The 15,135-nt window shown below is 41.4% G+C and overlaps 1 protein-coding gene across 1 annotated transcript in view; it reads right to left on the bottom strand.

The window, feature by feature from the left end:
- The window catches only part of Pgr (progesterone receptor), a 64,680-nt gene that overhangs the window by 15,248 nt on the left and 34,297 nt on the right, over positions 1-15,135 (bottom strand). Inside the window, exon 4 of the mRNA XM_005077324.4 lies at positions 6,132-6,437. Coding sequence (XP_005077381.1) covers positions 6,132-6,437 — 306 coding nt within the window. The remainder of the gene's footprint in view (positions 1-6,131; positions 6,438-15,135) is intronic.

The following is a 15,135-nucleotide window of genomic DNA, read 5'->3' as shown; positions in this document are numbered from 1 at the left end:
GCTGGTTTTGCCAGCACATTCTTTGCCAATTTGCTCATCACTCCTCTCTCTCTGTCCCTGGGTTCCTTGGGTTCAGTTCAGACAATTAACAAATGGGACCTTATGAAACTAAAAAGCTTCTGTAAGGCAAAGGACACAGTCAAAAAGACAAAAAGGCAGGCCACAGAATGGGAAAAGATATTCACTAACCCTACATCTGACAGAGGGCTAATCTCCAAAATTTACAAAGAACTCAAGAAACAAGTCTCCAAAACACCAAAGGATCCAATTAAAAGGTGGGGTACAGAGCTAAATAGAGAATTCTCAGTAGAGGAGGCTAAAATGGCCAAGAGACACTTAAGAAAGTGCTCAACATCCTTAGCCATCAGGGAAATGCAAATCAAAACAACTCTGAGATACCTGAGATACCATCTTACTCCTGTCAGAATGGCTAGAATCAAAAACACCGAAGACAATTTATGCTGGAGAGGATGTGGAGAGAGAGGAACACTCCTCCACTGCTGGTGCGAGTGCCAACTCATACAGCCTCTTTGGAAATCAGTATGGAGATTCCTCAGGAAAATGGGAATTAATCTACCACTAGACCCAGCAATTCCACTCTTAGGCATATATCCAAATGAGGCAAGTTCATACAACAAGGGCATCTGCTCCACTATGTTCATAGCAGCATTATTTGTAATAGCCAGAACCTGGAAGCAACCTAGATGCCCCTCAACTGAAGAGTGGATAGAGAAAATGTGGTACATTTACACAATGGAGTATTACTCAGCAGAAAAAAAACAATGGAATCTTGAAATTCGCAGGGAAATGGATAGCACTGGAAGAAACCATCCCGAGTGAGGTAACCCAGTCGCAAAAAGACGAACATGGTATGTACTCACTCATATATGGATTTTAGACATGGATCAGGATAGTGCCAGTCTGCACTTCCACTGATAGAGAGTCTGGGAAACAGGAAAGAACCTAAAAGATATGCACATATGCATAGTACCCAAGAGAAGAGGATGGAGACAAGATCCCCTGAATGGATGCGGAACATGCGAGGGGTGGGGGGGGGGGAGTGGGACCTGGAAAGAAGAGAGGGGGTGAAGAGGAAGAGAGTTGGTCATGGGGGAACAGGAAGTTGAGGGAGTGGGGGTATAATAGGGGGAAGAGGGAATCATAGGATCGAATACAGATCAGGCACCAGAGTGACCTCGAGTGATCTAAAGGGATAACACCAATTGGCAAGATAAGCAATAGTGGAGAGACCACCTCGAATGCCCATTCCTGATAATGAACTTGATATCTATAACCATCCGGGAGCCTTCATCCTGTGACTGATGGAAGCAGAGGCAAACACACAATTAATCACTGAACTGAACCCAAGGAACCCAGTGGCTTTTAAGATACAGGATGTAGACTCTACTCTGAAATGGAAAAGAGAAAACACGACTGATTTGAATTATTTCAGAAAGCTGATTCTTGGGTTAGAGTCGAGGACTGTTTGAGAACGGAAGTGTAGGTACAGACAGAAAGGTTGATGACCAAACTAAACTGCGTCAGTAGCCATGAGAGTCGCATTATAATGAGTCACGTAGTGCATAAGAGGCGTTGATACAACTTCAGGGGATGCAGGAGGGGAGAAGCAAAGTAGGTTCTGAAGGACTCTGGGATGCCATTTTGGGGTACAGAGAAATGGATTTGGCCTTTGGACCGTAAAGTCCTATGGAATTGGGAGGCCGTCTGGGTGGAGATGTGTTACGAGCATTTGGAATACATGCCTGACGGGGCTAGGCTGATGCCATTTTTCAAGCATCACTGGAGCGGAGCGGGAACATCAAGGCTGCCAATGTGCATATTCAAAGTGTGTAGCACGAGAAGCCAGCAGAGTAGAGGACAGAACTCAGGACGGGGAAGATGTTTGGTGTGGGTGGAAGACTAAACGTGCAATGACTAAAAATGTGTTTGAGAAGCCAGGTACCCGGAGGGAGAGTGATGGATGCCAAAGGATGAGCTTCACCAGGGAGAGGTTACAGACCCACAGACATCGCTGAAGTGTGTCATGCCACTTCTAACAGTTTTAAAAGGTCAACAAAGACGATGGCAATTTCAATGAAATGAAGTTTGTGAAAGTCTTTGCAGAAACTCTGGTCAGGTCAGATTTTACTTCCAGCAAAGCCTCTTCCATCCCTCTCTCATCACATTCACTCATTCATGGGGAGAAAGAAAAACAAACCTTGTCACACTGTCACTGACTCATGCTTCAGAGCTAGAAAATAATGGGAATATTGTCCCCTGTCTTCAGGTCCTTATGTCAAACAGTCTGGTTCACTGAAACCAGGAAGGGACGTGCTCAAGTGGGCAATGGTTAGAGCACCAAAGCATAGCCTTGGGTAGCTATGTCACCGAATATGGGGAAGTGACAGGAAAAGTTTGCCCTGTGCTTTTCTACTCTTTAGTTCTACAGTTTACTGGCAAAAAGAGTGAATTTGAGCTTGAAATGAATACTTATTACTTTATTTTTTTCTTTCTGTGACCTCAAGACCCTACTGGGTCAGCCTATGATTTTTGTCTGTGCCTTTATTCTCCACAACTGGTACCCATACAATCATTTGCCATCGGTTTCTGAATAATTTGGTGGTGAAATCTTCAGAAGGCCAGCGCCTACCGCAGCAGTGTCCAGGAGTTAATCTACCCAGATGCATTTTCACAGCAATTGCTGACCTCTGTCATTCCTCTCTGTGGGGCAACTGAAAATTTTGTGATGCTATTTAAGAATCCCCACATTGAAAGATGGAGAGCCACTGTCTCCTGGTTTTTTTTTTAGCTCATTACTAACCAAATTTTATTCACATTTTTCCCTTCCTACACCCCCAGACACATGGATACTTCTAACCTAAGTGGTTTCTCCTTCCACAATTTCTCCTTCCCTCTTTTAGAACCCAAGGCTGAAGGTATTCATCTGCCCCTGCTTCCCTTATTTCTGTGTCTTATGCTATTGTTAGGCACCCTAGATCTCTCTGTGTGTTGACAGTCCTTTAATAGAGGAAATGTGTACTGTGAAGTTTTAAATTTTTGCAGATGACACATTGCTTCATGCTTTAACCAAAAATGTAGTGCTCACCGAAGCACGCACAGATTCCACATAAAGTCATCCACAAACAGATGCTAGACATCAAATGGAGTGTGTTATATGAAGTGGCTTATAAATATGACACCTTTAGGCTACAGCATCTTACAAGTTCCCATTAAGTTGAAATAAACCTTTGGAATATTATTGGAGAAGTAAAATTAGCTGTAACCATGGTAACACGATGATACATGATAACCATGGTATCAACGATAGTGAGAGAAGAGACCAATAAGAAAAGAGGAAACCCTGTCAGGAAAATGAAGAACCCTCAGCACCCGCAGAGTCACACCCAGTGCACCCACTGAATCGCTCCGAACATACGCTTTGATTTTGATGCGCACCTTATTCACTCAAAAGAATGAGCTTTTCTTTCAGGGGGCTTTCCGACAGTGAATGTGCATGGGTAAATGCAGCTACATTTCCCCTATGACTATGCACTTTCACAAGCTGGCTTACTGGTAAGGCTCCTTTAACAAACATCTCTTTTCCACCCAACGAATAATATCATTGCAAACGAGGAACCGAACAAAATACATTTCTTTTCTGCGCATAGCCAGCGCCCAGATCTCGTGCAATCACGACATGTGCCCGCCATCTGTCTTTTCTTCCCAGCAGCACTATTTAATTGCTAGGATCTACACTCAGCAGGTATGTGTCTGGCATTCATTAGTCACTGAGTAAGAACTTTGTGTGACTAACCTTGTGTAGCGTCAGCTGGCAGCAGTTCAGGGTATCTAATAACTCTGGGCCATGCTAATGGTTACTCTTGCTTGCTAACCTGCCTGGATTTAGAACCAGCAAGGAGCTAAAACCCTGGCTCGTGTGCGGCTGAGAGACAAGACCCACCATCCACGCTTGGGATTCAGACTGAATGGGAAGGTGAAAGCTCACTGAACACCTGTATCCATCCCTCTCCCTCCTGACTGTGGAAACAATGTAGCCAGTTGCTGTGGAAACAATGTAACCAGTTGCTCTACTCTTCCTACCACCACACCTTCCGTGTGTGGTTGACACTGCCCTCTTATGAGCCAAAATAAACTTTTTGCTTCCTTGAGTTACTAGTTCGTGGTCCACAGCACTGAGGAAGGCAACGAGAACAATAGCAAACACTTGTCTTTTTCTGGTCTCCTCAGAGGAATGCTCTAGTTACTGGCTCCTAGACCAACTCTGTGTCTGTTCTGCAAGCTCTGCTCTACAGAACTGGTTCTAGGGTAACCAAGGATACACAAAGAAATCCTATCTCAATAAAAAAAATCCCCAAAAACAAAATAAAAATTAAAGGCACTGTGCCAGTATGGTTTAAAGAGAGCACCGCCGCCCTAAGTTTTATCATCTCAATGTTGCCCTTGGGCATTATTAACAGGAACAGAGGGACTCATGATGCTGTGGCTGTTGTTTTGATTCGCCACATATAAATTATATTCTGCAACATTTAAAAAGTTGCCACCAAATTCAATACACAAATTTCTTCTCATTGTTTTTTAAGTTTGTGTGAAGGTCAAAATATCTTGATATAAAACACCTTAACTTAAAAACAGCTTTAATCTAAAATGAATAAATGTTCTTTTTAATTGCTTTCTTTTCTAAATTTACAACTGACAGTAAATCTCCTTCAACAATAGTCTCCAAAAATGCAAACAAAGGAAGTGGTAACCCATAGCAATAACAGCCAAGGGATCACCATCTCCTTAGGATGGAAAAATGAACAATTAAAGCCACAGCTGAACACCCATATAAGAACAATTATTTCATCAATGCTATTATGACATTTGCTTAGTAAAGTTCTGTCACTTCGCAGTAAGTTTTAAATATTCATAGCTTTCTTTGGTGGAGAAAGTTGCCTGTCCAAGGCCTGTTAGCTGCAATAAGGCGAATGGAAACCTGGGCATTCTGACCCATCCACAGAATTACTTCATCTCCATTAGAACACTAAGCTTATTAACTTTTCTCAGTATGTGTCTTTTTGGAAGTCTAACAAACAAGAGTCTGTTTTCTGTTTCAAACAACCTTGGATGTTCAATAACAATTCATCTATTGTATTTCCAGTCTTTCAGGTAGAATAATAGCCAAGAAATACATTCAGGCAAATTGGGAAGGAATTCTTTAAAAAAATTTAATTGAATTTCTTCCAGGACAAAAAGGACATAATGTGTTTAATTCTTGACCATGTGTCAGAAAAATAAGCAGTACAAGGATGTCATTGGTGTGAAGAGCATGTGATTTTTTGAAAGAATTATTCTGATTCTAATCAGGACATTGAGGCTCACACTAACAATTTTTAGTCTTTGCCTGGTTCTGCCATCTAAGATTCAACTGAGCTAGAAATTTATCCTCATAATTCTACCAGCCACTTGGCTGCTAAATAGCTGTGCTGAGGTACAAATCTTGCTAATAACATAAGTGAAATACTTCCATGAAAACACACAAGTCCTCACTCCAGCTGGGCCGCATCCCCCTTCTATAGGAGTGACAAGAAAACCGTGATTGAAGCTCATTTGTCTTTCCAAACATCTTATTAACATCAGATGCTTTGCATTCTTCAATGACTAGAAATTACAGGTTCTCTGAGTGTTGTTTTGATTTGTTACATGAAGAGGCACATTTGCTTTTATCTTGAACAGACTCACAACTTTAGTTGGGCTTTAGAATGAACTTGACGTTGTGAGGAGTGGGTTAACATGTCTTTTTCTGAATTACTGTACTCGTGGTTTGACACATACGCTTTTTGCTGTTTCATGTAGTTAGTATCAGCCATCGTCAACATGTATTCCATTGTCTGTATGAATCTTGTGTGTGTGCAGGTGTTGCAGGGGATCGATCCCAGGGTTTATGCGTGTTAACCTAGTGCTCTACAAACTGAACCAAGCACACATGTGAGACTTTAACAAGGATGTTGAATTGCTAAACATACGGTGCTGTTTATGTGATGGGTTGACTTCCTGTGCAGACTATTTTAACATTCAGCTAGTGCCACAAACACAATACCTTTTAAGGCATACTACTACATACAAATTACCTGGCAGTGACTTGGACCATTTGACTACAGACAGCAGCTGCCTCTCGCACAGTTTGTTGAGACTGGTCAGCAAAGAGCTGGACGTGTCGGGTCTCGTGTTGTCGTGCCCTGCATAGACCACATCGGGCTCAATGGTCATGAGCAGGTTGATGAGCGGAGGGATAAGCTGCATTTCCTGACTTGGTGAGAAGGTGATTCTCTGGCCTATGGGCTGGCTCTCATTGGGAAGTCCCACTGACTGAGGGACAGCAACACCGTCGAGAGCTCTCATAACTCGGACCTTACTGAACTTCTTAAACTTCCGACCTACAGAGAAGACAAAAAGGGACACAACTTTGTGTAAACACGTAAGAATTCATTATCACAGCACTGCATTGTTTTCTTGAAGCCTTATAATCACTGCAATGTAGAGGGTTTTTTTTTTTGGTGTTTTGAGACGAGGTTTCTCTGTATTGTTTTGGAGGCTGTCCTGGAACTCAATCTGTAGAGCAGGCTGGCCTCGAACTCTTAGAGATCTGCCTGCCTCTGCCTCCTGAGTGCTGGGAGTAAAGGCGTGCGCCACCAATGCCTGGCACACTGTACATTTTATCATTAATCTGAGAGTGAAAGCCAGGCAGGCATGGTGACACATCTCTGTAATCCCAACTCTTGAGAGGTTGAAGCAGGAGGATCAAAAGAACATCAAAGCATCCTTCCTGAACTACACGGTGAGTTCCAACCAGCCTGGGCTACATAAGACCTTGTCTCAAAGAAAGAAAGGGAAAGGGAGAGGGGGAGGGGGAGGGGGAAGAGACGGAGGGAGGGAGGGAGGAAGACAGACAGAGAGAGAGAGACACAGAGAGAGAGAGAGAGAGACAGAGAGAGACAGAGAGAGGATCAGATTTGGGTCAAATTATAGCAGTGCTCTCTGGGTTACCAGGTATGTTATGTGTAGTCATGTCAGGACTCAGCAGAGGTTATCAAGCTCGGAGTCATAAGACGCATGGGAAGACAAGTAGCATTTAGGAGACACCAAAACCAGGATTGGTCAAAGTGTAACAGTATTGCCTTCCAAAACTTGTGATCCGGGCTACATCCATGCAAACAGGGTTTAATGATTGCCAGTCTCCTTTGGGATTTTATTCTTTTCAGAGTCTGTTATAATTCATTCACATCATATAAACCCCACAGCATCTTTCATAGAATTTCAACAGATTCATATGCTTCTTAAAATCAACCTATGAGCTGCTACAAGATCAAAATAACCAAAATTAACACTATTGTGGTAGTGTGCATGTAATTGGCCCCCATAATCCTAAAGGGAGTGGCACTATTAGCAGGTGTGGCCTTGTTGAAGTAGGTGTGGCTTTGTTGGAGGAAGTGTGCCACTGAGGGGGTGGGCACTTCACTTCAAGCTTCACTCAGTGTGACAGACAGACAGACAATTTCCTGTTGCCTGCAAGATGTAGGACTCTCAGCTACTTCTCCAGCAGCATGTCTGCCTGCACGCTGATGATGGACTGAACCTGTGAACTGTAAGTGAGCGACCTCATTAAATAAGACTTGCCATGGTCATGGTGTCTCTTCATAGCAATAAACACCCTACAACAATTAACTTTCCTAAATTAAAGGAAGAAACAAGTTTACCCTGTGATCTGTGCCTGCAGTATGTATTTCTAATCAACTTGTAGAATTCCTATTTTGGTGAATTATTTTATTTTCAGAGGGAAAAGCACAATGAAAATGAAGTAGGATTTGCTTTTGAGAACATATTGATCTGTTGATAGCCATACCATCCTGAACATACCCATGCACATCTGATCTCAGGAGCTAAGCAGGGTCAGCCTGGTTGATACTTGGATTAATGGTCACCTGGGTACCTACGTAGGCTGCTACTTTTTAGACATATTGAGAGTGACTCAGAGAAAGTCCTTTTGACTGAGCATAGGCCCAGCGGCCCCGAGGTTAGGCATTGCTTTTCGCTTTGAAGGGATTGTGCGGTGCGGCTGCTGGAGGCCTGGTTACTGTTTATAATGGCCCAGTTATGTCCACATGTGGCCAGTAGGTTACATGTGTCCAGGATAACTGTCATTGTAACCCAACACATCTGTAGATGGCAGGCTTTTGTGCAGCAATCCCCTGTGAGTGGAAACACTCCACCTTGGAGGAGGATATTGACACTGAGGAGATAAAAATTTTTTTTTAGGTATGGGAGAATTACAAGTTAAAGATTCACAAGGCTATGGCCAAGGTTCTAGACTCAGTGAACAACTGCCATGGAGGAGGCTCTTCCCAGCCATCTAGAAGAGAGACTCCCCAGCCTGGTGAGCTGCCTGTAAGTCACTCAGAGAAATTTAGGGTTCCATCTTCCCTTAGCTGTCACCCAGGCTAGGATGGCCTCTGGTGATGCAGCTGCCTCTGGATCGTCAATACTTCTATAAACAACACTAATAAACTCACTGCTTCACCAGAAGTGACTTTGGTGGTGTCATTATTTTTATCTGTTGTCAGCTCCTCTCTGGAGTGAGCAGACACTTGTTCAGGTCTCCTAGGGAATAGTGTCCCTTGACACAAGTCCACAAGTCATGTTAAAAAGTCAAAAGATTCGATGCTCCTGGAGCAGAGGTGGCGGTATCCTGACTCTTGTACTTGATGTGACTCAGACATTTGCTTGGCTCATGCAGCACTGAGCTGGGCTAAGCAAACACCCCTGAATTACACCATCTGTTGGTGTAGGCGGTTAGATTCGGACAGTCTCCTTTCCCAGGTCACACCACACATAGGTAGTAGACAGGGCCAGTTTACTTAGTTCTCAGCTCAGGTGCCACTGCAAAGACAAAGGATGAGATTTGTGCTGTGAAACCCCACGAAAGTAAGCAAAAAACTTGTAGGTTACAGGCAGGCAGTTCCCAGATCAGCCGGGGAAAGGACTGAGAACCTCATGTAGAAGTCAGATGGGCTTCCTGGGATATGTCACCAAGGAGAAGAAAAGTCGGATTTACTGAGCACCTACAGTAACTGGGAAATTTGCAGGTGTGTCATTGGTCTCAGTGCAGTCTTGCAGTGAAAACGAGTTGTTCCCTTTGCAGGGGGAAGTGGGGACTCCACACCTAACACACAAGCAGAGCTCTGAGTACCTGACTCTAAAGCACAGACTCCCTGCTCCTCGCTCCTCCCCTTGGAGGTTCAAATGGGTTAAGTCTTCTCAGGGAGAGGCTCTGGTGAAGAAATTTAGGGGAGAACTCGTGGGCATTTTTAATGGTTAGTTCTGATATAATAATGCCATCAGTGGTTAATACCAAATATAAAAACATACCGTCCCCAAATCCTAATAGTAACTCCAAATGGTTTTCTTTCTGAATTCTCATTTTGCTTCACATATTTTACTGATAATAATTGAGTGCTTAACATTTTAATCACCTGATTCAAACCGCAGTTTCAAAGTGATATTTAGTATAAATGTTGGACTTAATATATGCACTTAAGTCACAGCTGTCTCATATTGGTAAACAAATATTAAGACAGTTGATGGCACAGTCCAGAGCTCAGGACCCAAATTCAGTTGCCAACACCCAAGTTGAGCAGCTCACAACTGCACGTAACTCCAGATCCTGGGTTATCCAAGACCCTTTTCCTGGCCTCTGTTGGTACCTGCACAACCACAACATAGACAGACAGACACATAGTCACACAATTAAAAAAACAAATCTTTAAAAAAACAATTTTTTTGTTTTCCTAGGAGACTATATAGTTCAAACATAAAAAATCAAAATTTCTTGCAGTTATCTAACCCAGATTATTCATAGATTTCTTATATAGTAATTCGAATTTAAAATGTTTAATGTGATAAAATTTTCCTTTAAAAAGACAAACAGAAAAGAGCTTAGGAGCTAGTAACGTACCACAGCAGTGGAGTGCCTGTTAGGTGCATAAGGCCCTCTGTTCAAGTCTCAGAAGCATGAAGAGGAGAAGGATGACGAGGAGGATGGGGATGAGGAGGACAGGGAGGAGGAGGAGGAGGAGGACAGGGAGGAGGAGGACAAAGAGAAGAAGAGAAGGCAGAAAAGGAAGCATTAGGCAGTTAAGTATGGTAGCATATGGTTGTTTCCTGGGTACTTGGGAAGTCAATGCAAGAAAACTATAAAGGCAAGGGCATCTTGATCTACAGAGTGATTTCAAGGCCAACTCTGGCAACTTAGTGAGCAAAATAAAACTACTTCATGTCTTAGAATAAGAACTATAAGGGCATTAGGGATATAACTCAGTGGCAGAACACTTGCCTAGCAAGTGTGAAGACCTAGATTTTTCTCATGTACAAGACATGCAGACAGAGACACACAGAAAGAAAGAAAAAACAAAGAAGAAAGAAAGTAGAGTAACAAAGGAAGGAAGAATAAAGAAGAAAGGAAGGGAGGAAAGAAGGAAAGAAAGCAAGGAAGGAAGGAAGGAAGGAAGAGGAGAAAGGATAAAATGAACATGGAAATAGAATAACATGGGAACTGCCATAAGCACAGTCTTCTCCCATCATCCTCCCTATATAACCATCCTGTTTTGCTTTCGAAGTATTTAATTACACTTTACAATATAATAACACAAGAAAAATGCAGAACATCACACCACAGAAAACCCTCTTTGACCTTAGTCTCCTCACTGCTTCCCATGGTAATCCTCAACTATTTACATATTCCTACAATTCACTTTTCCTTTAGACCTTAGTTTCCTTACTGTTTCCATGGTAACCCTCAACCATTTACATATTCCTACAATTCACTTTGCCATTCATTCTCATTTTTTATAGCCCCTCTTTTCTGGTTTCATCAGTATTTGATTATGCCATGAAATACTGGTGTCTTTTGAAAACCAGAGCAAAAGTTTTACATATTGGCCAGATAAAAAAGAAAAAAAGTCTCCCCAAATAAAAACCCTACCTTCCTCACATGTTGATTATATATTGTATAACTGGAATTAATATAGAAAGTGTTCATGACACCCTATTCTCCATGGAAACTCTGAAAGCCAGAAGGTCCTGTATAGATGTTCTACAAACACTAAGAGACCACAGACTCCAGCCCAGACTACTATACCCAGTGAAACTCTCAATCACTATAGATGGAGAAAACAAGATATTCCATGACAAAACCAGATTTACACAAATCCAGGCATACAGAAAGTTCTAGAAGGAAAACTCCAACCTAAGGAAATTAACTACACTCCCAAAAACATAGGCAATAGATAATCTCACATTACCAAAAGCCAGAAATAGGGGGAAAACTCACACACAATGCCACCACCAAAAATGTATGCGTATGTAGGCGGTGAACTACGTCAGTAGCCAGGCCCACTTTTGGGCATGGCTAGGGGCGTTATGGAGGAAGGTATAAAAGACTGAACAACAGAAGTCTCGCTCTCTTTTTCCGGCTTTCGGCTTCCAGTTCGGCGGCAGAAAACTACTCAGCTCATCTGGGTTACTTGTTTGGTCTCTTGTGAGTAATTTCTACAATAAATACTTAGTTTTACTTTCAGTAAGTGTGCCGTTTATGGTTGCAGCATCATTTTGATGTCAGAAGTGGGATTAAAGGCATGAGCCAACAACCTGGCTTCTTTGTTAACATTAATGTTTGAGTTTTCCTGAGAACAAGGGATTTCCTGACAGCAATCTTCAACTGCTTCAGAAAGAGAATGAGGATCCACTTCCTTGACTCCACCTGATTCGACTGGAGGCATCTGAACTGCCCTACATCATCGACTCCACCTGACAAGCACTATCCTGAAACTGGCTTGAAACTACATCACTCTACACAACTCCGGACCAAGGAACTGAAACAGTTCTACAATCTGGCCAGAGCTTCAGACGAGAGCTTCAATCAACACTAGAACCCCAGTCAGGAACTTCAATCAAGCATCTCCTGCCATACAGAGACTGTCTGATCTACTGAAGATTTTGTTACACTAACATTTTTCTTCTCACAGGTCCCCATGAGATTGTCATCGTCCCATCTCAGCAGGAAGTAGTTTTGAGAATTCCACACCCTCTCTCCCTACTATTGATATTATAGGATAGTTTACACCTGTTAGTGTTAGTTTTTAATTATTTTAGAGTTGGGATTGGAAAGAGGTGTTCAGACTTGGGTGTTTCTTTCAGATAAGTTTAGGTTAGGTAGGATAGATGTTTGATACATTTTGTTCATTGACACAAGTTAGTTGTTTTAAGTGGAACTAATAGAAGTTATGACCCAATTGGGTTTAACAGACATCTATAGAGCATTCCATCAAAAAACAAATGAATATACCTTCTTATCAGCACCACATGGAACCTTCTCTAAAATCAACCACATACTTGGCAATAGAGCAAATCTCAACGAATACAAAAAAAAAAGTAATAACCCCTTGTATGTTATCAGACCACCATGGCTTAAAATTAGAATTCAACAACAATACAGATTGCAGAAAACAAAAAAACTCATGGAAATTGAACAATGCTCAATTGCATTACTGCTGGGTAAAGGAAGAAATAAAGAAAGAAATCAAAGATTTCTTAGATTTCAATGAAAATGAAGGTACAACATACCCAAACCTATGGAACACACTGAAAGCAGTTGTAAGAGGAACGTTCATAGCACTAAGTGCCCACAAGAAGAAACTGGAGAATAGCCACACTAGAGAATTAACAGAACACCTGAAAGTTCTAGAACAAAAGGAAGAAAACTCACCCAAGGGGAGTAGATGCCAGGAAATAATCAAATTGAGAGCTGAAATCAATAAAGAAGAAACAAAGAAAACAATACAAAGAACCAATGAAAAAAAGAGTTGGTCCTTTGAGAAAATCAACAAGATAGGCAAACCTTTATCCAACCTAATCAAAAGGCAGAGAGAGAACATGCAAATTAACAAAATCAAAAATGAAAATGGGGACATAACAGGAGACACTGGGGAAATCCAGAGAATCATCAGGTCATACTTTGAAACTTGTATTACACATAATTGGAAAATGTAAAGGAAATAGACGACTTTCTGGATAGATATCACTTACCAAAATTAAATCAAGAACAGATAAACAATTTAAATAGACCTATAACCTCTAAATAAATAGAAGCAGTCATCAAAAGTCTCGCAACTAAGAAAAGTTCAGGGCCAGATGGTTTCAGTGCAGAAATCTACCAGAAATTCAGAGAAGAGCTAATACCAATACTCTTCAAATTGTTCCACACAATAGAAGCAGAAGGATCACTGCCAAACTCTTTTTATAGGGCTACAATCATCTTAGTACCCAAACCACACAAAGACACAACTAAGATAGGCAACTACAGACCAGTCACCCTCATGAACACTGATGTAAAAATACTCAGTAAAATACTGGCAAATGTAATCCAAGAACACATCAGAAAAATCATCCACCAAGTAGGCTTCATCCCAGGAATGCAGGGATGGTTCAGTATATGAAAATCCATCAATGTAATCCACCATATAAATAATCTGAAAAAGAAAAACCACATGATCATCTCCCTAAATTCTGAAAAATCTTTTGACAAAATCCAACACCCATTCATAATAAAGGTCGTGGATTTATCAGGGATAACAGGAACATACCTGTACATAATAAAGGCAATATACAACAAACCAAGAGCCAACACCAGACTAAATGGAGAGAAACTCAAGGCAATTCCTCTAAAGTCAGGAATAAGACAATGTTGTCCACTCTTTCCATATCTCTTCAATACTGTACTTGAAGCTCTTGCTAGAGCAATAAGAAAACAAAAGGAGATCAAGGGAATACAAATTGGAAAGGAAGAAGTCAAATTTTCACTATTTGCTGATGATATGATAGTTTACATAAGTAACCTGAAGAATTCTACCAAGGAACACCTAGAGCTGATAAATACCTTCAGCAAAGTAGCAGGATACAAGATTAACTCAAAAAAATCAGTAGCCCCACTATATATAGGCAATAAATATGCTGAGAAAGAAATCAGAGAAACACCACCCTTTACAATAGCATAAAATATTTTGTGGTAACTCTAAGCAAACAGGTGAAAGACCTGTATGACAAGAACTTTGAGTCTTTAAAGACAGAAATGAAAGAAGATACCAGAAAATGGAAAGATCTTCCATGCTCTTGGATAGGCAGGATCAACATAGTTAAAATGGCAATCTTACCAAAAGCAATCTACAGATTCAATGCAATCCCTATCAAAATCTCAGCAAAATTCTTCACAGACCTTGAAAGGCCAATTCTCAACTTTATATGGGAAAACAAAAGACCCTGGATAGCCAAAACTGTAAGAGTGAACCCCACAAAGCTATCCACCCAACAGGGCAGGGTCAAGGTAGAGATAAAAGGAATTGAAAGGAAAAGGGGCTTCCTTTTTCTCCTGGAAGCCAGCCATAACAACCCTGTACAATAAAGGAACTACAGGAGGCATCACCATCCCTGATTACTATAGAGCAATAGTAATGAAACCAGCTTGGTGTTGGCACAAAAATGGACAAATAGACCAATGGAATTGAATTGAAGACTCTGATATTAACCCACACACCTATGAACACTTGATCTTTGACAAAGAAGCTAAAACTATATAATGGAAAAAAGAAAGCATCTTCAACAAATGGTGCTGGCATAACTAGATGCTGGCACATAGAAGACTGCAGATAGATCCATATCTATCACCATGCACAAAACTTAAGTCTAAATGGATCAAAGACCTCAACATAAGACCAGTCACACTAAACCACTTAGAAGAGAAAGTGGGAAGTACCCTTGAACGAATTGGTACAGGAGACAGCTTCCTGAATATAACACCAGTAGCACAAACACTGAGATCGACAATTAATAAATGGGACCTCCTGAAACTGAGAAGCTTCTGTAAGGCAAAGGACACAGTCAACAAGACAAAACGGCATCCCACAGAATGGGAAAAGATATTCACCAACCCCACATCTGACAGAGGGCTGATCTCTAAAATTTACAAAGAACTCAAGAAGCAAGTCTCCAAAATACCAAAGGATCCAACTAAAAAGTGGGGTACAA

Source organism: Mesocricetus auratus, unplaced genomic scaffold (assembly GCF_017639785.1).
Source record: "Mesocricetus auratus isolate SY011 unplaced genomic scaffold, BCM_Maur_2.0 Super-Scaffold_100040, whole genome shotgun sequence".
NCBI classification, from domain to species: domain Eukaryota; kingdom Metazoa; phylum Chordata; class Mammalia; order Rodentia; family Cricetidae; genus Mesocricetus; species Mesocricetus auratus.
The sequence above is the reverse complement of the archived record's forward strand: the minus strand, read 5'-3'. Positions and strand labels throughout refer to the sequence as shown.